Below are 26,943 nucleotides of genomic sequence, written 5' to 3'. Positions count from 1 at the left end.
TTTAAATGTAGAAAGAGTAGGGGAAAGTCTAATAGACACAGGTAGGGAATTCCAGAGCTTAGGACCATGAACTGAGAAAGATCTGTCACCTTTGGATTTAAGTCAGGATTTTGGAACCTGTGTGTTACAACAGGAAATAACAAATTAAGGTACGTCGCCCAGTTAGAGAACCATTGTCTCATCCCTTTACCACAGTCATATGCTTCAGGTGGATCAACAATTATGGTTTTCATGTGAAATATTGTTGTAGTAACCTGGAATCAAAAAACAGCATAACAGATTCAAACTCCTCCTGATCCTTCCGTGGTCTCCTTGACGTTGTTATGTTGGTCCAGATTAACTAATCAGATCGCATATGGACTTGACCCTGCATGTTCAGCTCCTTTCCACCCATATGTTTACTCTTCTAGTTAATCTGAACATCCCCTTGGCATGGGGCAGCCTTCAGTCTACTCGCGTGTATCCACTGCGGCTGCAGGTCAGTCAGCACTCCCGTCCTCGTCACTGCAATCACTGTGGCCGGCCCCAGATATTTTGGCTTTCCGATCTTGACTGGCTTCAGACTCCTTATCAGCACCTGCCGTTTGGGCACAAACTGGTTTGTTGGTTTCTCTGAAGGGAGAGGAAGAGTTAGTGAGACGTCACCATTAATAGAATTACATTTTTCGACCAGCTCCTTGACATAGTCATCCAGGATCACCTCCATTTCACCTAAAGAAGAAACCCCAGCGCGTTCATCTTCGGAACACAAATTAAGATATTTTTGATGAAATCTGACAGCTTTCTGTCCCTCCTTAGACAGCTACGCAACTGAAACTTTGACGCTTTAGAAAGTTCATAAAGAGATCGTAAAAGTAATCCATATGATTTGAGGGGTTTAGTCCAAATTATCTAAAGAGACTCGATCGCTTTATATAATGAACAGCCTTTTATTCACGTATAAACATTCATCAACTCACACATCAGTTTTGGTAAACGGAAGCTCAAGCATGTTTGCTTGACGTGCGAGAACCAATGAGGTTCATTCTCATTTATTACGCAACACAATTGAGTTTCCCCAAGAGGTTTGTTCTCTTCGGTTGAGCTTCTGTTTATGATCAATGTTTATATGTGAATAAAAGTCTAAATTCAATCTGTTCATCATATAAAGCGATCAAGTCTCAAATCATATAGATTACTTTTACGATCTCTTTATGAACTTTTTGAAGAGTCAAAGTGGTAGTTGCATTGCTGTCTATGTAGGGTCAGAAAGCTCTCAGATCTCATCAAAAATATCTTAATTTGTGTTCCAAAGATGAACAAAAGTGTTACGGGTTTGAAATGACATGAGGGTGAGTAATTAATGACAGAATTTTTATTTTTGGGTGAACTTTCCCTTTAAATTATTCAGAATACAAGGTATTCTGTATACCACACATTTAAAGGTAAACTAAAATATGTTTTTAATGTTTGTTAATATTTTGTTTTATTTACTGGTATTTCTGTGAGTAAAAGCAGTATTTCTAAACGTTAGAATGTTTGCTAAAGATAGTTTAACAACTGACTGCATTGTATTTATTGCTGTTTTGTTGCTTCCTAGATAGTGCATTCAAAATCCGCCACTTATAAAGTTCTGTGGATGTTTTGTCTTGGAAGGCAGTTCACTAGGTTTCATTGAGTAATTAGATGCATCACTGTACCTTGTTCTGCACCTTTACACTCAAAGTGACATGAATGGTATGTTGAAGTGTGTGCGTGTGTGTATGTTCAGTCCGTTGAGGGTTTTAAGTATGCACCTGCTTCAAGATTATGCCCCCCTGGGTCTTACGGGTTAGACAGGAAGTATGTGAGTGTGTGTGTATGAGAGACAGAATTGTTAAGACAGGAAGTAGAGGGAATTGCTGGGTCTGTCTCCACTCTTCCGCGATTAAAAGCACGAGTTCCAGGTGCGACTGACAAAAAGGCCTCACGGATTACAGAGGAACTTCCGGAAGATCACTCACACCTCTTGGTTCTAGGTGTCTGCCACCCGTAGGCTGAAGTCTGTGACCCCAGGCCAGTTACAGTCCATGACCTCGCCTACTGAGCAGTTTTTTTGAAAATAAAAGATGAATGACTGTATGTCGCACGTTCACAATCGTGAGACTCTTAAAAATGCATTCCTCAGGTATGGAGTTTTGAAAACACACACGCTGTGTTTTAATAAGCCTGACAGCGCTGTCACGGGAGCTTTGTGGTTAAAGTGGTCATGTTTTTGTTGATCACAGGTGGTTAAGCTGGAGGCTTTTCTGTCCTCTTCTCTCTCTCTCTTTCTTTCTCTTCTTGCCTGTAAGCTCTTAATAACAGGGCAGTAATGTCGTACTCTGACATTAGGGGGCTGCAGTTATGTCAGGTGTTAGTGGAAGCTTTGAGGAGGGTGCAGAATATTCACAAGTTGTCTTTCTGTCTGTTTTGTTGAGACTTTCCCATCCTATGTTTTTTCAGAGGGACTTTCCAACTGGGTTTTTCAGGCCATGTTTTTCAGTAAAACTAATAGGATGTTCGGTTCAGGATGTCTGAGTGTTTTTGAAATGTGTCCATTGCGGCTAAACCGTTTACTGCTAGCACAATTTGATAATCTTGATATTCCTCAGATATTGTGTTTTGATTGTTCTTTTCCTTAATTTTATAATATACAATTTATTTTCATAAATGTTAAAAAATGTAAGATTAAATGTAAGATTAAAGCTTGAAAGTCTCCCACTGACATTCAGACATACCGAGATACCAAACCTCCTGTAGCACTTCAATTATTTCAATATTTCGGTTTGCAAAGCTTTATGTTCTCCCTTATTTTATTTTATTTTATTTTATTTTATTTTATTTTATTTTATTTTATTTTATTTTATTTTATTTTATTTTATTTTATTTTATTTTATTTTATTTTATTTTATTTTATTTTATTTTTTTTTTTATTTATTAATTAAATAAAAATTATATAGTAAATTCATTTTCTAATTTACTAATTTAACCAAAGCTTAAAACCTGAGCTTTCTTTAAAACTATAACAAATCAGTGCAAATTTTTATTTTATTTTATTTTATTTTATTTTATTTTATTTTATTTTATTTTATTTTATTTTATTTTATTTTATTTTATTTTATTTTATTTTTAATTTAATGTAATTTAATTTAATTTTACTTAGTTTTTTAATTTAATTTATTAATTAATTTGTTTATTAATTTTGTTAATTTTTAACATTTTACATTAAACAAAACCAAACTTTAATACTACTTTTTTGGTGCCTTGCAAGCCCTTACATTTCTTTTTCATGCAAATACAATTCTTTTTCATATTTTATTGACTAATGATCAATATTTGTACTGATGTATTGCTTCAGTATGATAAATTGATCAGTCAAAGATGAGTGTTGTCCACATCACAGGCATCCATTAAACTCTGGAACATGTACCCAATTGTTTTTTTTATAATAAAAGATTTTTCTAAAGTCTTATATTCTCAGTAAATGCTTCAATATGCACCCTTCAGAATTGCATTAATAGTCCAGCGTGTTCATCTGTTGTGCATCTTGACTGGTTAGTTCATTATTCGTTGCTCTGATGTAGACATTGATATTGTGTGCCGTTCGGCCATTTCTGAATCATGATTATGCTTGCGGTTTAAATGAGAACTGACCGAAAGAAACAAGCCAGAATGATGATTTTAAGGGATAATAGATTGTGTTTCAGACATGCATTTGAGAAGCGGATCAGAACCAGACCTCCAGAGCTCCGGGCAGTCTCTTAACATCTGCACAAATGTCTTACGTCAGAAACAGCCTGTTGCCTTGCGAAGTTTGTGAAGAGTTTGAAGCATCATCATTGTTCTGTTAACTTCACAGGACATGAATACCCTTAAACACTAAAAGAATCTTGACTCCAAATGTTGGTTTGTAAATATAGTTATTAGTTTCAGGCTTTAAAGTTTTGGTTAGCTGTTTATCCAGATGACCTGCTGTTTTTCTTTTTGTGTGAGGTTGTCCTCTGCAAAGTTATGAACTGATTACAACCTCATAAAAAATGTTCTTCGCTTTGTGTTTAGTATGGGAACCATGTGTAATGGTTCAGAGGTGAGTCCTGAAACTTTTTCTCATGATGCCTCTTTGCTGCTCTTGTTTGCAGGTTCCCCCTTTATCCCAGAGGAGAGCGTTTCCAGTTTGAATACGGTGTCTATTTGCTCAACAAAAACATTGCCCAGGTAAGAATCTCAACATGTTCCATTGAATAAATCATATGTTCCATTGAATATACCTGGCAGCAGGTATATTAGGCTGCTGTCACTTTAAGATCTGACGCATGGATCCATTATACTGTTTCACATGCGTTTTCTTTCTCAACTGTTTACATTCAATTAAAACATAACTGATTGTGTTTACGTGAATATTCACCAAGATCGGTATTTTGGCATTATTATGTGTATATTTGACTGTTTAAGTGCAATAAAAAGTGAAAAAGAACACAATTTAGTTCTGAGAGACTGCTTTATGTGCACACACTTTGAGTGTGAGCACAAAATCAGCAGAAATGAGTAAAATAATGCGCAATACATGCAATCCCACTCTGATATTCAAGCCCTGGAACCAACAATATTCATCCGGAGCAAATGAAACGAGTGAACTCGCTGTTGTAGAGATGAGAGAGTGAGAAAGCACAGCTGGTATGGTGTATCTATTCTGCGGAAAATTAGTATTGAAAAGCATTTCAAATGTTTAAATATTGATGTATCGAAAAATCTGTATTTTTGACAACACTACATTGCACTTAGTTTATTATCTCAGATGCCTTTTTAAAAAACTACAATTGTATGTATGTAAAAATGTATATATTATATATTTGGGTGTTAATGTCAAGCCCTGAAATAAATATAAACATATTCGTGTAGTTTTGTAAAAAAGGAGTGATTATCTCATGAAAACCCATGAACTAAACTTTTATGTTGAGATTTTGCTCAAAGTTTTCACCGCTGAAGTACTAGAACTGATGTACCTTGTAGAATCACTTGCATTAACATCATCCAAAATTACTTTCATGAGCCATGGCTCAAATCCAGTTTCAATTTTAAGCTTTGGTCAGAATTATACAACATGAATTTAATCAGTTTCCCTGGATAAGTGCAAGATTAACAGGCCTCCATGACTCTTGGAGTGGAATCCAAGCCTCCTGCGCTCCAGCTGTTGCCCCAAGTTAAGGTGGAGATGAATAACACAGAATAGACTTCAGAAAGAACCAAGGAGGTCAACGAATCAGTCCATCTCTGACCCACACAAACGCACGCACGTTGCCAGAACAAAAAAGTAGCTGTGCGTGGTAGGAGTGATATGTAAGCTTAGCCAACTCTGAGGGAAAAACGTATATATCTGTCATGTTTGATATATGCCTCCATTTGTAGTCTGACTGCGAGATGCCCTCCTCAGCTTGTTCTTCATATTGCCTGTCGCCCACCATTTCCATTCCACATCCCGTTAATCAGAACGAATGTAATGCTTTGCACCCTTGCCAGAAATCTTCATTAACCTTGTCAGTGTTTCTCTGTAGGGCAAGCTAATGGAGCTTATCTCGGTACGTTGACCGCGAGATCAAGCGGTTTTAAAACTCATCGTTTTTGAAGCCTCTCACCCGGAGTCAAGCCGATCCATATGAGCTCAGTGAACTCGACGTTTTGAAGCATTTGAGTTGGTTGAACTCAGCTTTTAATGTTAGTTAACATGGCTATGTAGCAAAACAGATGAGCTATAACCCATTGAATTTTTTTAGGGCCTCGCACATGTGTTCCAGTCTGGGAGAGAAACTGTCCGGAGAATGCATGACGCGCTGCCCTTGAGTCACGCTACTTGTAATTTCCTTTTCTTTTAGCTTTAACACTGCCGTCTTGCTTTATGTATTCCCCTCTGCATCTTTCACGCCCATCGATAATCCGAATCGGACTAGGCTGCTTCGGCGACCCCTAAATATTTGAAAATTGACCTTGGCTTTTCCTACCTAATATGATTTGCGAATAGCTAGCAAGCGGAGTGCTGTTTGTTATTTTGTTATTTTTCTCGTGGTCTCTTCCTCTAACTTTTTCCCGTCTTTCCCTCTCGTCTTTAATGCGTTCCGTTCGTTAGCCGTAGCCGCGGTGGCTCAGTGTGTCCGGCTGCTGAGACTAAGCAGAGATCGGGTTTCACAGCGGCGCTCTTGTTCTGGAATGGAGGAGATTAAACGTCTATCTTTTATTAAATTGTGTGTGTTTGAAAACGATCCAAGCAGGCAGGAGGGAGAGAGAAAGGAGGGGTGTTTTAGTTGCTTTGAAGCAGCGCACTGACTGGATGTTGTTTTTATTTAGTCCTCGTGTCATGGGAGGAAGGGAGAAGAATGTCAGGTGGCCAGCGGGGTTTCGTCCTGGCACTTTTGTCTGTGATAGATGAGTTAGGAACATGGTGATAAAAACTTAAAAGGTATTTTTTATTTGTTTTTCTCTGTCGTTTGCACCATTGCTGCTAGGGATGAGTCAGAATAGAGGCTGTCTGCTTTTATTTTTGTTTTTGCTTTAATATTTAGTGACGGTGCTTTAAAAGGGATGATTTTAGAGAATTTCTTAGCGTGCTGACAACGTGCTGTTTTAGCGTGCTGTGAAACTGTTAGCAGAGAAGTTCTGTCTTTTCAGAGAAGTTAAGTCTCTAAATCCATTCCCTTTAAAGCAGTAGCCATCAAAGCTGAACAAATTCACCACCGTCAACAATACAGTTTCAGGCAAGATCAGTTTTTTTTTTTTGAGTGTACTTAACCGTTAGTTTTCTACAATATTTGTATGTTTGTCGAATATTATTTGTACTATTGAAGGGCTGTGCATTCTCGCATGTCGTGAGTACTATATATTTTTTGTTGACAGATGTTTTAGGTCATTTTGTTTTGTCACAGAATGAGCATCACATTTTGAAGATCCTGTTTCAGTGAAATAAGCGAGAGCAGTTTTTGAATGTAAGAAAATATCCGATATGAACACACCTCAAAGGGACATTCACAAAGAACACATTTTTGCCTTTAAACACATGAGATGCAGGGTGGTGTAATGGAAGAAAAAAATGCAAGTTTTTAAAATAATATTCAGAAAAATCTATTTTTTTTTAAATGGAACACTTTATTAAACCTTTAGACAAAATATATATATATTTTTTTTAAAAACAGAAATACAAAAAAATGCATGTGTTTTATGTTTTGTATCATATTTGATAAATCAGGCTTATATAGTATGATATAGGAAAATATGCAGCTCCTACTCAAGGTGGAAAAACTCCTCTAGTTTTTGCAGTTTGGTGAAGTTACTGATTTATGGTCAAAAAGTAAGATAAAAAATCTCAATGAGATCTTTATAACAGTTTATACTGCAGAGCTGTTGAATGCTTGAATCTGATTGGTTGACGAATGTTCTAAGGTGTGCAGTTATTTTCAGGGAAACGCAAGTAGTTCCATATCACTCAAACGCACACACAGTACGTACACACACTCGCACAGAAATGTGTTGTCAGCACTGCTCTGAAGATTTTATCAGCAAAATAGGTTAACAACTTAAAAGCTACATGAAATTTATCACTAGTGAGGTAATAACGCCGCTGTTCTTGGAGCAGATAAACTTACAGTTTCGCTATTAATAGAGATGCTGCTGCCTGAAAACTGTTGAGAGATGCACAGAGTGACTCGGGTATTTTACATACGCTTAATCTCTCTCTCTCTCTCTAATAACTGCATTATTCTGCTATCAATGGCTCAAGCCTCCGTTAGTAGCTCTAAAATGATGTTTTGGAATTAGCAATGGAGGCTTGGGATTAGATGCGTAAGAAATTAGTCCTACACACAAGAGCGTTTTAAGGACAACAACTGACAAATGTCTTGAAATACATCTGAACAATGTTTTGAGGTGTGATAACCGTAGTATAAGCGGAATAATTGACTCTGAGTGGACCATTGAATTATTGAAAAATAATGCACAATTATTCCTTACATAGCAGACTACTTGAATGAAATGCATATAAATATCAGTTGTCTCTTTGTATCTCCTAGTATGTCTTAATTAGACAATATTTAAATGCTTAGTTTTATGATCAAAGTGCTGTATTTTTTTTATTGTGGAGGCAAAACAGTACAATAATGATTGAGAGACGTACAAATGAATTTTCTTCAAAAGCCTGATGTATCATATTTGATATTCCTATTTTAACATAACTTTTCTAAATACTGATATATGGATAATCAAGTTGACTTAAGTTGCTTCAGTCCAGTAAGCATTCATCTTATTACATCAGTATTACTAATAATACTAATAAGTTGTTCTGACCTTTAATTTTATAAAAATCATTAAAGATTTCACAGCAAAAAGACACATGTACACAACATAAAGGGGGACATTTTTAGAATTTTATTAAAAAGGCCTTTTACTTGCTAAAAAAAAAGTATAAACTATCAATCAGATGACAGAAGGCATATAGTCTATTGTGTACTAAAGGTTTTTTCAGCAAAGTTTTGATCATAATGATAATTTAGAGGCCTTAGAAATGTGGGTTTCAAATATGATACAGCTGTTTTAGGGTTAAAAAATGAACTTCTTTTATCTGAATGCAAAAGACGTAAGCACAACGGTCAAACACTTCTGTGTTCTGTGTGAATGACCTCTAAGAAATACATCTTATTGGTGTTTCGTGACCCTAAACCAATGTAATTATAAAGGGCTTCTTTAGACTAGTTGCATCCGACAACCCACAGACAAGCCAACTGTGAAATTATCCTTAAATCACAACCTTACGTGACTTATTTGGTCGTTGTTTACGATGAAATGGCAGAAGGTAGTTTCTGTTTGTGTGTGAGAGATCGATTTTAAGCATTTTTTTTTCTGTTTGTTGCATTATAGAGCATGTTTGCCAATAAGGTCTTCAAACTGAGGCAAAGCTCTAATGTTTTTTAGGTAGTCAGGCTTGGCTAGTGTACTTTCTTTGGCTTGGACTTCAACACAAGGAAGACAAGTTAAACTTACCAGAAAGAAAAACATAAGACATTTTCACATCTTTTCTGTTTGTTAAATAACAAGATTATTTAATTCATTATGCCGCTTCTGAGACTTCCTTCAACTGTCACAACAACATCTGGAATGTTGTGAATTTGGCTTTTAATAGTCATTATGTTTTAAATTTTGTTCTTGTTGGCAGCACAACAAACACTCTTGTGCTGCTGTTGTTAATATCATTCATATGGATCATTCAGAATGTTGGTTTGGAGATTTGGACACCATATCATTGGGGTCAAACAGTGTTTGAAAAAGTTTCCAAGCTTTCAAAACAGAATCTATTTAGCATGTATGTGTGTGAATTTGTGTGGAGTTGTCTAAATGGTTCATCTTCCCCTAGGGGGCAGAAGCACTGAAGTGACCGATCCTCAGTTGAAGGAGTCAGTTGAAGCTCCTGAAGCACAGCAGCACTATGAGGACGGATTACCTCCTCCCGAGACGCTGCATAAATAGAACGCTGAAAGAAATATTACAATTAGCACTCTGTTGCCAAGCTAGCGAGATATCTTATTTGGCAAGGAGCTCAGCAGGAAGGGCTGTGCTTGGAATTAAACCCAGAGTGAGTTGAAGATTATTGGGGAATTTGGAGTGTAGGTTTAGCATTGTGCCCTGTTCTCTGCAAAGCCAGGAGACCTGGCAGTATCAGCACTGCTGGATGACCGGATCTAAATATCTTTCTAATGCTAATACCCATATTTTGGTGCACTCATGATTGTATATTTGATAAGGAGGCTTTGGTTGCACTTATTCATTCAACGCTTTTGGACTTGCTGAGGTACTGAGAGTTTCCACTTGAGAACCAAGCGGTGGCATTCTTCTTATATAGATTTTTTTTTATTTGGTCTTTTTTAATATTTATTTTCAATTTGTCTTTTGAGTTTAGCTCTGTTTTTATCAGTTATCACTGTATCATTGTTAGTTTTAGATTCGTTTTAGTTTTCTAGTTTCAGTTTAGTATAATTTTTTTATTTTTAGTTTTTAAAGTTTTAGGACAGCAAAAGTGGGAAACTGTCATTTAAAATGTTAAATTTTCAGCGCAGTCTAATGTTATAACTATCTAGTTGCATAGTCACAAGTTTTACAGTGTACTATCCAAAACTATGATTAATTTATAACCATTGGTTTCATTTAGCTTTTATTTTAGATTTCATTCATGATAATACCACTAGGACTGCCCCTGACTAAAGATTTTTCTACTAGTAGTCGTTCATTCAAGCCAACTAATCGCACGTTTATATTAATTTAATTAGTTAAATATATACTGAGGAGAATACTAAACCATAATTAGCCTTTAATATATAGGCATAATATATAGCCTATTCTGCGCATGCATAAAGCTTGCCCCAAAGCACCCGTAAAAGTCATGACTATGAATGAGCTGGAAAAAACAAGATATTTTAATTATTTATTATTAAACTAGTGTTTTCTGAGTCAATGTCAGCTGCAAAGATGATGGTGACGACACTGACTCACCATCTCCGCAGTATAGTGAACTTGCCTATTTCAAGTTTCTATAGATATTTTTCTCATGTCTTTGAGGCAAGTAGCCTATACGCTGAGTTGAATGATCATTTATACAGATCAGTGGTTTCGGTTCATTTTTGTGATGCTTTCCAGTTTACAGAGACCGAGAAGGCAGAAAGTGCATCCTGTTTGTTTTCTTTATTTCACAAAACTACAATGTTTTGTTGTTATTATAAGTTAACACAAATAAAAGTTTTGAATGATGTATTACTCTTATCTGTATGACCATTTTTTGATTTTGAGTTGTTTCCGTTGTTATCAGGAAAAAATGCAAGTGATCGCGCCGGCGCCTCCATGTCATGAAGTTAGCTCGCTATGCTTTAGCTTCCACACTGGATCTGCACCTAACAATAGCGCACATTTATGTAGATTAACATTAGAGTGAGCGGCCATGTGAAATGGCTTCTACTTACATGTTTCAAAAGATAATCCATATTTGAGGTTGATGGATGACAGGCGAACATTTGAATTTCCTTCCCGATATACTGTAATTACCACAGGGACCCACAGTTAACAATCCGTCCGTCACGGACTGCATGGCTTCTCCACTTCTTGTTGAGTTTTTTTTTTTTTTTTAGTCTAACCAGCTATAAAATTTGGGTCGGTTAAGCCTCTTCTCATCGACTAACCTTTAGTCGGCTGTTAGTGGGGAGCCCTAAATAACACTGATTAAACAGTTTTGTTATTGGTTGTTTACCTGGTGATGAAACACTTTCTAGCCAGGCACACATAACTGGCAAAGTGTGTTAAAAAAAAGAAAAGAAAAACAAAGGCGGAGGTAGTAGGAGGTTCTGCGCTTCAGTCCAGGATGTTTTGAGGTGCAGACAAATTTGCTGTTGTCTTGCGAATTTGCACTGATGAAATACCACCATTTCTATAGGAATCCATGCAGTCTGTAATTTCGGATGAAGGTGAAAGATTTCCCACACAGATTTTGCAACAGGTTCAATATGGATTCACCATGTTGAACAATGGAAATCTATTGACAATAGACAATTGACCTTTTTTGCCCTCAAAATTTTGCCACTATTTCACTAATGTGACCACACATATATCATTTGTGCTACAAATGTGATACGGTCACATGTGTTTTCAAACCTTCCATTTAAACATTTATACCTCTGACCACTTGCGATTGAATCATTCGAGATACATGAAATATGTTTAGTTCATTAAAGTCTTGCAGGTGCACATGAACTCTAGCAGCAAAGAGGTGAGAGATTCTTGGTTGCCATTAGTGTCATGGCTGTTATCTAACATGACTTTTCTTGGATGGAAACCATATGACCTTAGGTAAGAGAGGAGATATGCATGCAAATACTCGCACGCCTGTAGTCTCATTTTCATTCACTGTGTCACACTTGTAGTGAAAGGCTGCTGGTTCCTGTATGAGAAGTTAACTACTACTATTACATACCTGACTTCCTGCGAAAGCGTTTTTCCTTAATGCGAAAGTTAGCAAGGCCACAACGGTGCTTTGTGAACAAAATCACCTCTGTGTGATTAATGACTCAAGCTAAGTGGCTTTATTTGTGTATATTAAGCAGGAATTTCCATATGTCACATTCAGCATTTACCTCCATCAGACTGTGTACTTAACCTCAGAGTGTGAGCCTGGAATGGCTCTCCGTTAGATGTGGTGGTATTTTCTAGCACTTGTTCGTTTATGAGTGATTTGCTCACTTGTTTTTCTCCAGCCCCACTAACTTAGGTTTTAAGTCCTTTTTCACATGTTGTCTTTATTCATGTTTCTTCTTCCTTTTCTTTTCTTTTTTTTCATGCTCTTGACTTTTCCTCCTGTTTGAATGCATTCTAACATGACTGGGCTTTTATCTTACTTGATTTTCTGTGAAAGAAAGATCAGCACAGTGTTGAATGTGATTACCTTCACGGGTCGCTAACCTTAAGATTAGAACAAACACTGAGAGAAACGGAGAGTTAGGGAATCAAATTATGTTTTTGAATCATTTTTTGTTGCATTTCTGAAATAGAGACTTTGATCTAATGATTTTCACAAGCCTGTTGCTGATCTACCCCTTTCCTTTGTGTATACATACCTGGGTGTTTGTTCAACTTTGGGCACTTTTATGTCCCATAGGTTGATTTTTATGAAAAATAACAGATTTAAACTATTTCTGTTATATAAAGATTACATTACAACAGCATTAGAAACGGTTACCATGCCTGATGCTTGTTTTAGCCGTACACTAGAACTAGACTTTCAGTCACTTTGAACTACAAAAATCTGTCATAAAAATATAAATTGTTTAAAGGGCACCTATTATGCAAAACCCACTTTTACATGTTGTTTGGAAATAAATGTGTGTTAGCAGTGTGTGAACACAACCATCCTACAATGAAAAAAATCTACCCACTCCTTTCTTTTTAATCCCCATTAAACCAAAGCAGTCTTATTAGACATGCCGTTTTGATTCTCTGACGTCACACTGCTCAGGCCCCGCCCACGGCCGGTGACTGACAGTCCTGCATTTCTGTAGTTTACGCCCTCAGCGAGTTGTACGCTGTCCGCCATTTTCTCCGTGTTCGAGCAGCTTTACCAACAACAATGTCTCGTAAGCAGTCCCGGTGTTTTGTTGTTGGATGTAAGAGTCAACATAGGAGTCTTCATTTTCTCCCAACATCTGAGCCACTGAGGATGCTGTGGATTAATTTTTTAAGGTAATGCGGCCTAAAATATACCTAAATTCGTTTATGTTTGCGCAAATCATTTCACTCCATACTGCTTTGTGAACGAAGGTCAATGCAAAGAGACAATACAAAACACAGGTTTTGCTAAAAAGTTGTACTCAAGGATGGATCAGTACCAACAGTTCGTGATCCAGCTTATAGTCTCAGGAGCGATACTGGTCCAGGCTGCAATGAAAGGGAGAGTACGCACTGTGATTTAGATTGTCCTGTTTGTTTGTTGCATGAGATCTTAAAGCTCCGCCCCGTCATTTCCACCACACCAATTTTGCCTTTAATAAAGTTTGTGAAGTTAGTGTACTTGTTAACCAAGGACACAATGGTGTCAGTAAAGAATTGAAAGTTTTATTTATATATTCTATTTGTACTCTTGTCCTAGATCCAGACATTAAGACTTACGTACTAAACAAATCTGAAAATGTTTAACTATAAAAAAATGTTTAACATAAAAAAATTAACATTTCAGTATGTATTGGTCAAAGATGATTTACCTAGGTTTTTTTAAGAATATCCTATTAGCCATTGACTGACATAATTTCCACCACACCATATAGCAGAATATTATATATTATAATTACATATTATATAGCAGAATGTTTTTATTGTACATATTTCTAATTGAAAATTATTAAAAAAGGTGTATAAATATACACAAAATGCTAGCTGTGAAATTAGATTAGATTTTATTCCAAAAAAGTGTAAAATGTCTTTTCCATCACAGAATGCTATACATTATAAATAATGTGAGATGTGGTGGAAATTACACTAGGTGGAAATGTTTAATAGGAAGAAATTTATGTTTAGACAATGTTGTTGTTAGTAGACAAATGAAGTGAACTGGTATGAGTATGAAAAGTGTTTATTTTATGAATTTTTAGTTTCTAATAATCCACAGGGCCAAAAGTGGTCGTAGTTGAAGAAACGCCCACCTCTAGATTCCTAACTCAAGTTTACCATTAAAGGCAGCCCATTGAGTCAAAAAGGCTGACTGGTCATATTTATTATTTACTCTCCCTCCTTTTAATTAACATCAGACAGGTAAATAAAAGTGGGAGTTGATGAGTGTGAGAGAGAACTCCCAAGAGAACAGCATATTTAGCTCAAACTATTCCCAGGCTATCCCAGAATCCTTCCTCTCTGTCCGGCAGACCTGCCTGTGGTGAATGAGTCAGCCCAGCGCGGTGAACTGGACCCTCCAGAAAAAGCCGCTGTATTGCGTATGCGCCTTCCCTCGCACAATGAGAGCCCTTCTCCTGTCGGCCCTCCATAAAAAGCCTCATCTTCACAAACCAGGCTCAGTGAGTCCATCCAAACCAGCGTTACGCTGTGTTTGTTTGCGTAGCCGTGAACCCTGGTCCCCCTAGTTTCACCGCCAAACCAACATCACTGGGGACAAGAGAAGACCTGGAACTGATCAACTCTTTAAGCAGCTCTCCATCTCTCCCAAGCCAGACGGCATCCGCTTTCCATTTCAAGGAAGTTTGCTTTGGTGAACTGCATAATGAATCTTGTTTTCTGTCTTTTAGCCCTGTGAAAGTTCACCCACTGTACTGGTAATTTTCATTTTCCTATAGAGGAAATCAAAATGCGATTTTAGCAAACATATGTTGGTTATTACTGTACTGAGAGCCACTCTGCCTGCGTAGCAGGCGGCTACGTAATCATAGAAAATGTGGTTTATATTGTAATACATTTAGGTGCCATTTTAAAAGGGTTATGAGTTGTGTCCCAACTATAAAAAAATACCACTTTTTAACCCACTTTATTTGTCACATCTCAACCGCAGAATTGTTGTTGGCAGAGCGTAAACGGGCTGCGCTAGCATGGGGACCACCCTATGTTCTCAAAAGGGTATGGGAATGAAGCCTGTGGGCCCGCCGTCTCCTTATTTAGAATTGATTTATGGACCAGGGAGGGAAAAAACAGATTAACGGACTACTGGACTCAACTAGTCTAGATGAAGAGATTACATCCCATTTCACCCCACTGCTGCACCTGACTTGTGGAATTTCTAAGAAAAAGACTGATTATTTGGTTTGTCTCAACAGCTTTATGGAATAGCGCTTTGTGTAATTGCATCGCAGTGCGGGTGCACATTTTCGCTGTTATCTTAGGAGCAATTTGTTTTCCATAAGTCATCAGGCTTAATAAGCTGAGTTTCCTTGAGGCCTGGGAAGTGTGTTACACCTCATCCATTAGGACTGTACATGCCCACCCAGTCAGTAATAAAGCCTTCACCAGTTATTCTAAGATAACAGATGGCTGCTGTATTTCAAACCCAACTGAAATTACTGATTTTAATGCAGCCAGTGATAAATGAATATATCACTGGAAAAGACCTAGCTAAACACTGAAAACTGGAGTGATGATGCTGACAATTCAGCTTGGCCTTCACAGGAATTAGTTTTTTTTTTAATTGTAAGAATATTTCTCAGTATTACTGTTTTATTACATTTTATATAGATTAAATAGATTTTACATTTCACATTTATTTGTATTGTCCATATTTATTTTTGATTTATTAACACTTTTTTCTTTCTTCCTTTCTTCCATTTGTCCAGTCTTCCTTGCATTCTAGTCATCTTTCCATCTTTTTTAAAAAAAAACTTTTTCTTAATTATTTCCTCTTCCCTCCTCTCTCCCTCTATCTTTCTTCTAAAGTCAATGACTAGATGAAACATTAAGATTAGCTCTGATACTGTGCCCAGTATTTCTCCAGTGTTTTTATATGGCTGTGTCACATCACCGGAGGAAGCCCTGTGCTCTTGTCCAAAATTTGTTGGCGAGTGTTTGCTCCTCTTAACTCTGATATTCTGTTCAGGAACGCATGATTCAGATGTCCTCAGAGATTCTCAACTTTCTCCTTTCTCATAGCTTTATATATGATCCCAGTTTCTCCTGGCTGATCTCTTGGCAGAATAGCTCATTTTACTAGACTTCACTCTTAAATATAACCTTCTCATACAACATGTCCATGGAGGTTTCCCCTATTGGGAAGAGTTTCAGAAGTTTGTGTTTTTCTTTTTTGTTTTATAAGATTTGAGTTTAATCCACATCAGAAGCATCATGCCCCTTTATATTTTTGAGCCAAGTGGTTTTTAAATGCAACTTCAGTCATTTTTGAAAGTACTTTTATTCTATTTTATTTTCATTTGATGAAAAGCTACACTAGATTGCTTAGACACAGATAAAGTAGTTAAAGGACTGCCACTGATGCCCTCTCAAAAACAGGCCCTTGGTCGTCATATTTGATTTATGCATGTCACAGCTAAGTTCTACATCAATTTTTTAGCTATTTAAAGTCATTGAGCACCAATGCCAGAGCCATTACAAGGTGGGCCCTTGACTCTTAATTTAAATCTGGCAATTCTGGTTCTAAACTGTTACAGCACATGCTGTTGTGGTTGTTCGTCTGTCTGGTAACATTATGTGTTTTAGCACACACTCCTCCCTTGCTTTTACTACTCCCACTAGCTTTAGCTTTGTGTGGTCTTGCTTCCCCTCATAGCTTGTTGCTGTAGCACCTACAGCAGCCTGCGGAGCGAGCTGGAAACCTCTCGGGGATGCCTTCCAGTACTCATAAAAGCTATATCACACCGCAAGAAATTACTGAGCATGTCACCACAAGGAGTTGCCCCCTTCATGCCTATTAATGTTGCACCCAACAGCCAACTGTAGCTCAAATTTGTGCTCTCTTGACTGGTCTTCCATTTCTAATTATGCTATCATTTACTCACCCTCATGTCTTTCTGTGACTTATTTTCTGTCACATTTTGAAGAAATGTAGTCATTACTTGTTTTCATGTAATTGCACTGAATGTGGATTGAAGCTTTCATGCTTCAAAAATAACACCATGAAAGTATAATAAGATTAGTCAATACCGCTATATTCTAAGTATTCTGAAGCCATATAATATCTTTGTGTGTGGAGCAGACCGAAAAGTATTTTTCTTGATTTTAATAATGACTTACATTCTGGTCTGCTTCTCACTCAAAGCTATTGTATGACTTCAGAACAGACTTGGAATATAACACAATTTTATGGATGACAAGCTATTATATCATTTTTAAAGCTTGACACCCTCAGTTTCTGTTCATTCTAAATACATGGAAAAGTTTGACCAGTACAGTTCTCCAAATGTTCTCCTTTTGTGCTCCAAGAAAAAAACAAATGCAATTTTGAAAGAACACGTGGGTGAGTAAACAATGACAGAACTTTCCTTTAAAGAAAATATAAATTAGTCCTAAGACAGACACCTGAGGCACACCACACTTTCTGCCTGTTCTTCTTTTATATCCAGCTGTGGAGAAAATTCAAAATCTCTTCCTCTTTCCATTTCTCACTCATTCATCTCTCAGTGGATTCTACATTGGCTGGTAACCCTGACTGTCTGGGTGGGTCTCCCTATGAGCTTTTGAATGCACGTAAAGCTCAGAAACAGCGGCTTACTCTTAACCTGGGACTTCAGCCAACCCACCGTGATTTACGAGTGTATCTGGGGCTGTTGTTTTGTCTGTCATTGTCCTCCTGGTAACCCATTCAGTGTTTCTAAGCGAGGAGAGGGGGACAGATGGAAAGAGGGAGTATAAAAAGAGAGCAACAGGGAGAGCACTGGACCGTTAGCACTCGTCACCTTCACTTGCTCCTGGTTTTATAAGCATACCTCTGGCTAGCCTCCTATGGCTTTATGAAACACTTAAATGGCTGTAATTGAATTTCCACGGTTTTAGGTCGGCAGCCAGGGGTTTGCCTCGCACCGCAAAGAGGAGAGAGAGCCACTAAATATATATGTGCCAGAAAAGGTAGTCCCCAGTCTCCAGTGGCCCACTAATGATGCGGGTGTGTCTCGAGGGTACTGTATGTGTTTGTTTGTTTGTTTACTGCTCTATGGAAAGTGAAACCTCACAAATAGAAGAAGGGTTCCCCTTGAGTCCTGAGTCTGACCGTGAGCCAGAAATTTGTTGTAAGCCTTACTAGAAGAGCCAATTCTATATCATCAGGTAATTTGGCATTCCATGCACTTTTTTTTTTTTGGAGCTGAACTTGAATTTATGACTTTTTTTTGGTGAAAAACTAGACGTCTAAGTTTGCAAATATATGATCTTGAGGAGAATACATATCATACTTTGAGCTTCATACACTAGACTCCAGGTTTTTCAAGAACATGTTCTTTTGAAGCTATCAAGTCTACGCCTGCCAAGCTCTTAGCTCTGCTGACAAGAGCTCTTTACCAAATAAAAATGAAAAAATGTTCTCACAGATGCAAGAAAGAGTTGGCGGACAATCATTGTCAATGACTTAATAGCCAGGCTACTGTTTCCAGCTGTTTTTAAATTTAGAGTAGTTTGCTGTGGTGTTAAATCTCTATTGGCTCTCGTCTATTTTCCATTGAAGTGCAATTTTTTCTTATAATCGATAACCTCTGCGGCTCCTTGTAAGTTACTCTTCAAATACAGTTTTGTAATGACTGACAAATTACATTCAGGGATAAAGAAAACAGGGCAAAAGTGGAGAAGTCGTCATGTAGTCTGCAAAGGGTTTATTAAGTTCCTGTTATTCTCCAACTGTGTTTTGAGTTGTCATCTTATCAAGACAGTGTGGTGACGTAAAGCTGGCTGCCATTTTTCAGATCTGTCATTTGTCTCGCTGCAGGAACAAAGAGACCGCGTGAAAGTTGAGGCTCTGTTCCACAGCTGAACTGAAGAATTTTACAATGAAAATCTGTTTCTTGACTGTTTCAAGATTACTGTTTACCAATTTACATAACAAAATCCAGTTTATTCACACACAGTGGTCCAACCAACCCAAAAAAACATACTACTGAGTTTACAAATAGTTTGTGCCCTGGTACTGAGAATTGTGCCAATGTATTGCAAGCGTGTGGTTTCATTATGCATAAATAAACTTACCCAGAAATGGAAATGCTGTCATTTATTCTGTTCTGTTATTTATTCACCCTTATGTCATTCAAAATATGTATGGCTTTTATTCTTCTGCAGAACAGGAAAGAAGATATTTTGAAGAATGTCTCTGTTTTTGTTGTTGACAAAAACAGTTGAAACATTCTTCAGAATATCTTTTTTTGTGTTTCACAGAAGAATGAAAGCCATACCAAGTTTGGAACAGCATGATGGTGACTAAATGATGAAACAATTTTCAGTATTGGGTGACTATCTTAACTGTGCCAGTAAGAAAACTGTAGGGGGCGATATAGTTACCTTCAAATGGCCGTGGCATTTAAACCAATAGTGTTATTTAGGTAGCTAACTATGAACATGTTGACAGTTTACCTAACTTTAAACTAACTTGCTTAGCAGGATTCTCTTGAAACTATTGGCGGTTTTCAACCCGAAAGGGAAAAGTGAACGTAGAAGACGTTAGAAGATGTGTTCTTTGCATTATGAATTGCATTCCATAATGATACATTTCATAATGCAACAATGCATAATGTTGAGCTTGCTAAGAGTTAGCATACACGTAGAGCATGATTCGACCCAAATCTCAGGCTGAAATTCTTCTTGAAGTAAAGTGAGTTTTTAAAGTTGTCTAGATTGTCATCACGGTGGTCACACAGCACATCCTTACAAAGGGAATGTCAATTGGTTTAGAGATTGGAAACCGCTACGTTCAGCTTTCCTCTGTCCCAGCTGCAGATTCCAGGCAAGTTTTATGTGTTCAGGGTAGGAAGACTTGTTGTTCTTCTTAATTCACACCAAACCTTTTTGGGCTATTTTAACGTGTCACGCTTAACTTGCTCTACACATCTGCTGGGTAATTCTCCCTTGATGAAGTTAAACCATCTCCCAGAAAAAAAAATACAGGAGAAAAAGCTTGATTCCATCTGGTGGAGATTTAAAAAGGATGAGGATGTGGGGGAAAAAAAGAGTGAAAGTCTGATGTTCTGGTAGTTTTCAGGCCTGTGCTGGCCATTTCTGAAGCATCTGGGTTTTATTACTACAGATCTGCAGCTTTTCAATCTCATTTGAGCACAATGGATGAGCTGCTATAGTTTAAAGAAGATCTTTGGAAGAAATAGACAAGAGCTCAGTTATGATCTAGCTTTCGTCTTCCATCATTATTTATCCTTCATTTGGCTTTTTTTTTTCTTTTGCTCCTCCTTTTCGTCTTCGACTCTCTCATCGTTCCGTTCACATTCACGCTGATTGTCACGTGACTCTCTCGGGGCCCATAAAGTATCACTCCATTAAGGAGGATCATCTCTACCTTGCGTCCATCCTGTCAGCCTGTATTACTTCGCCTGGAGGGGAATGGATATTTATCAAGGATTTTGAAAACCATCAGTCATGAACTTCACCCCAAGAGCTTAGAGAAAGCTGTGGATCTTTGCAAAGTGAATGAAGTGTTTGGTGATGGGGTGAGGCCTACCGGTTCCCTCTTCTCCCAGGGCCCCTGTAATGGTTTCACAGCTGATGAAAAAGAGTTAACTGGCCAGTCAAAGTGGCTGTTAAATAAACACCACTGGAGTTTAACAGTCTGGAATTGCTTAATTTGACTCTCTCCCATGCAGACACACACACAAGCCACATGACTCCTGACACCTCTATATCGCCACTAATTGGTGTTAGATGTCACTCAGTAGTTGAAACATCTTTTTCAGTCAAATATGAGATATGAGGCACCTAAATGGCCACAAAGACACTAATTGGCTTTAACACCAATTATTATGTTCCTTGTTCTATTGTATAATGGTGAATGGAACGTGCTCAGATTCTCTTTCAGGCCTAAAGATTCAGGGTTGGAAATTTTGAGATGTATAATAAAACATTGCACAGGTTGTGAAATGAGTTTCTTCACAGTAAGTTCAATATCTTCTTCAACTAAGCAGTATTCTGTTGCATTTACCGCATTTAAGCTTCCTAAAAGACTTGGTCTCTTTGGCTTTTTGCCCATCTGTCTTTTTCTTTTTCACCTCTAACACCATCCATTCATTCTGTCTCCCAAGGAAGGCTTAACATCCCAGTTATCCAGGCATTTCCTCTTGTTTCTGATGTGTTGTGAAAGTAAGACTCTCCATCATCCTGCCAGTAGGACAGTTCCCACCTGCAGCCGTTAATCCAGATATCTGGTCCTCCCGTTTACATTCTCTAGATTTAAATCTAATATGTTTTTTAAAGTTTTTTAAGTATTTTGTACATTGCTAGAATATATATTTTTTTGTCTTTATGGTCAACAAAAATGCAAAACTTGACTTCTTAAATAAGATCAAATTATTTTTTTAACTGTTAAAATCTTTAAAACAATACAAATTTAAGCAACACTGCATGTGATATTTTCATTGGTTAAGTTTTACTTTTTATCTTGTTTTTAACTTCTTTATATGTGAAACAAGTGAAAAATACATTGTTGCTTCTCAAGAAAATTATTTGTTTTTCAAGGATATTTAGATATTTTAACTGGAATATTAGACAAAAATACTCATTTGAAATCAGAAGTGTTTTGCAGTGTAGTCAACAACAGATTAATCTACTGTACACATATTTATCATCAATGTACCTAAAATATGCATAGTATGTGCATACATTAAAATTGACTTTCTTGGATTGTTGCTTTTTAAACAGAACAGGACCCATGTATCAGTGACCATATTTTTGATATCTAATATTTTAATAAAATCAGACCTTATTCTTCCAGTTCAATACTAAACAGTTATTCCTTTTCTACTCTATATTTTTCATTTTTTTCCTGTTAATTTTCATGTTATAACAGTGTTTAATTTAACTGGAAACATGTTATATTCTACATTGTGATATTGTACAATATTATATTTATATAATAATTTATTAATGTTTATTATATGCAATCCTAATGCAAATGCAAAACAATTATTGCCCAAATTAATATAATAAATATTGGCCAAAATGTCTATACAACTTCGTCCCTGGTTAAAACTCACTTAGACGTGGTCCTGTAGAGCAGAGGTGGTGCAAGAGCTGCAATGTGTTAAATGACTCAAGGAATATGTACTCATTATGCACAGGCTCATTCACATTCTCCTCATTAGTCTGTTCCTGCTCAGAGCTGTTGGCCAAGTCCTGTTTCCACCAATGGCCATTAACCAAATCACCATTAACAGGACACGCTGTGGGTTTTGGCCTTGGCAAGTAGGTGTCAGAAGCGGAAAAATGCAGGACGTTATTCATAATTTGGGACTTTATAGTAGTCGGCTCTAGTTTTTTCTGCTAACCATATTCGCATGGCCTCCTTTTGAATTGCTCTCTGAAGTTGTAGCCAGGAACGAGAATAATGCCTGACTCTTTTTGAGACGTGGAATCGATCGAAAGATTTAGCCCTTAATCTCAGTCCTCCCTCCTTTTTTCCCCTCTACCTGTACCTTACTTGTTTTTCAGGAAGGGGAGAATGGAAACTTTGTTTGTAGTCTCTGCCATCTCTAGGTCTGCCCATGAAAATGCCCATATTTGCTGTGTTGTGGAAGCAGGATGTAGTTAAAGCGGTAGCATTAGGAAAACTGATATCGGCTTGGCATTTATCTCAGTCTCTTAAGGATTAGTCAGTGTATTGGAAAGATCATGGAGTCTTAGGCAGGTATAATTTACTTTCTAGTTGATGTTAACCTGTGCAAGCTTTTAACTAATCTTTTAAGAGTGATTCTGAGCTGGACTGAGAGAACGATTCCTAAAAAATCCCCAAAAAGTCAACAGTTTAGGTACATAATTGAGACCTGAGATTCTGAACTCTGGCCCACTAAGGTACACAAACCAAATCTGGTTATTTCATTATTTGCATAGTCTAAAGTTTTTCAAAAATGTATTATTTATTTTTGATAAGTACTATAGTGGTGTTTGGCAGTGATCTCCATCTGAAATATTGCACAAACGGGAATTGTGGATGCTTATCAAAAGCTCCCACTTTTGTTCACGGATAACTGGCTCTTGTTTTTGCTCTTTTAGTTTCACAAAAAAAAATAAGTTGTTTTATCTCTAAAGATTATGCCGTACCTCAGCTGGACAAATCCTGGGAGTGTTTTCTTTTTTGAAATCACAAATTCTTGACACAAAAGGTTTTGGAAGAGATAAGTCTTCATGCTCACTGCAGCTTGTTCGAGTCTCCCAGCGTCCATAGTTTTGTTTGGGAATGTACATATGGATGGATATTCAATAGTTGCTGCTTTTTTCTTTGTAAAAACATTTGGTTTGATATTTGTTCCCATTCTTTTTTTTTTCTTTTTTCTTTTTTTGAGGTCCGATACAGGAGCTCTTGGTAGAGTGTTGTTCTTTCGGAAGGCATAATGTGGACTTTGTGCTGCGGCTGTTCTGAAGCAGACCACAACATCCTGCCTCAGATACTTCAGGGTATCAGCATTGGCTTATCTGACTGTTGGCTTAGTGCTGGAATATGACCCACTTCTTATAGTACTGTATATAGTATGCAGACACACATTTATGTTTACCTAGTTACTGCAGGGTGCGAAAGTCTCAAAATTCTTTTTGATTTGGTGCCGTGACCCAGATGGGAGTGAGGTTTAGGGGGGTGAGTGTAATGGAGGCAAGCTAGTAAGTGCTGTGTGTGTAAACCTCACTCACCTGGCCTCAAGGCACACTAGAGACTTCGGTCTTTAGCGTCCTTGTTAGCTTGATCGCCTCCCATGCTGGAGATCCCGCTTGGAGCAGGTCGAGTACGTCCAGTTACATTTGGTGCCGTGACCCAGATGGGAGTGAGGTTTAACAGTAATGGTGACAAGCTAGGAAGAGCTGTGCATGTAAACCTCATTCCTCTGTCCTCGAGAGGCGCGCTAGCGACTGGTGCTAGAGACTTTGGTCTTTAGTGTCCCTGTTAGCACGCCCGCCCCCCATGTTGGAGACGGCAGTTTGAATTCCTTTCAGAGCTGGTCGAGGAGAACCGGTTACACTACCCAATACCTCTACTTAACAACTACCTTATTAAATATTAATAAGCAGTAATTAGGAGTTTATTCAGGCAAAAGTCTTAGTTAATAGTTAGTTAATGGTGAGAACTGGACCATAATCTAAAGTGTGACCCAAATTATATCAGCAAAAATTGTAAATATTTTTATTTGTCATAATGTTTAATTTCTTAATTTTTTAAGCTAAAACTTTTTTTTTTTTCAAGTTTTAATTAATTGAATTCAAGATTTTTTTTTATTGTGGTCTCAGACTTTTGGACAAAACTGTATCCTATCACTGACATATCATTCCACATGCAAAAATCCAAATTCTATCCATACCCTTAAAAGTTTTTAAAAACTAATTTGACTTAATTTTATTTATTTATTTCAGATTTCCTTTTCTATAGTATAATAACATTATTTACTTTAAATCATTTTGTTTTTGTCAGATTTCTTTTTTTTCTTTTTCTTTTTTTCTTTTTTGACAATTTAGGGTTAGTAAACCTATTTGGACATAGTGTACAACCAACACAATCATAATAATCTCTACAGACACAAACCTCAACAGAATGGCTTTATTAATATACTTTTATGGATTTTATTTATGCAGATACACAACATAGTTTTTTTAAGTTATGCAATTAACTAACTTTCCCTTGACTGAGATTAATTTACAGTATACTGTAAATTAATACTGTACAGTACTAAACTTTTTATATAGTGTTCTTTATATAACAACTAAAGACCACCCAGCATTTGAAAACAGTTTTAAAAAACGATCACAAAGGGCCTTATAGAGCTTCATACAGTATCTGTGTTTGTTTCTCTGTGAGGAGGCACAGACTGACATACCTGTGTTGAGAGATGGCTCTTTGAGCCACACGCCAAAAACGCTGCTCAAGAACGCGCAGCCTAGTGTTAAACTCCCAAAAAGCAAAAAAACAGTTATATCATCATCTCAAAACAGGAGGTTGTCAGCACCCTTTAGCCTGAACTGCAATTACAATGATAAAACTTGCTGTCTAACTATCATTGGTATAAAATGGCTTGAAATTTCCGGTTTGAAGGGTTTACTGCAGAAATTCCCTCATCTCAGATTTGGAATGGCCTCTTTCAGGAGTCTGTTGGCTTTGATGGATCCTTTGTCTATTGTTTTTAGGTTATATTAACTGTTTGTCCTGGCAACCACTCATAACATCACTGTAAATTGTCGTAGTGCTGTGGGGTTTCATTTCAATGTCAGATTAATTAATTCTAACCTTTTTTTTTATCTTGTATATTCTTACAGCCCCTTTAATAACCTTTTCATTGACACCAGAAATGTTTATTTTACCTCTTATTACACCAAAGAACCAGAAGGTGTCGTCACCAAGAGAGATGAAGAAGAATGTGCACCATTCAGGACTTGAGCACTAACCTTTGACCTTTGCTGAGAGGCTTTTATGAAATCCTCCACCATAAAGTCCCATTATTAAAGCAGACTAAGAGGGGAGAGCACAATTGAATGGGAGAATGGAGGGTTTATTGCAATAAGCTGTGATTGTGTTTGGCTCTGTATAGGTTGGGCATCTTACAGCTGCTCTGTGTCATGTTTTTTTTTTTTTTTTTTTTTTCCCGTGCCCTTTATAGAGCGGTTCCTCTGCCCTAAAATAACAGGCCCAATAAAGAAACCCTCAACAAGTTCTATTCCAAATTATAAAGCATGATTATAACCATGCCAGACTTTTTGGCTGAAATGAAAATAATGTTTTTATGGCTTTATTTGGCAGTTACACCTAAACGAGGGTTTTTCATTCTGTGTGGGTTTCCGGAATTGATCCACCTATCCATATTGGGTTATAAAAGTAGAACCCGCTAAATGGCACTGTCGTGCTAATTCCCTTTTGTCTATAAATACAGTAATATAGCAAGAAATTACTTGTTGACAGTTCAAGAAATGTGTCCTGTACACATTTTGTGAATGCTTTAAGTTGATGGTGCCTCCCTCCCCACTCGATCGGATGAATGGCTGTCTTTGTTTGTCACTATGGTGTTAACAGGTTACTCTGACCCCTTAGAGTGCAGTGTTGGTTTAGAGTTACCCCTCCTTAGGTTAACATGGGCTGACGTTACTCCATTCATTCAAGTTTACGACTCCAGTGATGGCTCTGGGACCCTTTGGAGGGCGACGGCTGTGACAGGTGCCAGTGCACGCTATGAGGTCAGGTCATCAAAAGTGTTTACACTCTATTAGGCTTCATATACTGTACATTCACAGCAGAGACCCTACCAGACAATTTTCAGAATGAAGGGAAAACCATCCATCCATCCATCCATCCCAAGTAAAGACAAATATATAGCGCTTTTTTGTGTTTTTGGAAATTTTGTGTGTGTGTGTTGCATTCATAGCATAAGAAAATTTGGCATAATACAACAATTACTGTAAGTTAAAAGTTTAAAGGAACAAAATTCATAATGCTGGCTGTGTAAATGTTCCTTTTAACATCTAGTTGTCATTTACTCTACATGTGCGATTAATATGCACCATATGTTCCTATAATATTACAAACCATAGACTATAGCTTCACCATTATATTTTGTGACTCACCACTCAGATATTCTCTTATAATGTTATAAGGCCAATTATTAAAAGCCATAATCTTTTTGACGGTGTCTAATGAGTAGGCACTCCCTCCCTGTCTTTTGATATCAACACTCGTTCACCATGAAATAACCAATAATATTATTTAATGATAATGTCTGCCAAAACTTTAATATTATTCTGTCTTTTATGCCA

The 26,943-nt window shown here is 37.2% G+C and overlaps 1 protein-coding gene across 2 annotated transcripts in view; it reads left to right on the top strand.

Moving 5' to 3' along the window:
• uvrag (UV radiation resistance associated gene) overlaps positions 1-26,943 on the top strand; it is a 131,226-nt gene that overhangs the window by 79,382 nt on the left and 24,901 nt on the right. For both annotated transcript variants that reach the window (XM_048180779.1, XM_048180780.1), the window contains one exon: positions 4,140-4,215. In XM_048180779.1, coding sequence (XP_048036736.1) covers positions 4,140-4,215 — 76 coding nt within the window. The remainder of the gene's footprint in view (positions 1-4,139; positions 4,216-26,943) is intronic.

This window comes from Megalobrama amblycephala, linkage group LG2 (genome assembly GCF_018812025.1).
Source record: "Megalobrama amblycephala isolate DHTTF-2021 linkage group LG2, ASM1881202v1, whole genome shotgun sequence".
Lineage (NCBI taxonomy): Eukaryota > Metazoa > Chordata > Actinopteri > Cypriniformes > Xenocyprididae > Megalobrama > Megalobrama amblycephala.
This window is presented reverse-complemented; position numbering and strand designations above follow the sequence as displayed.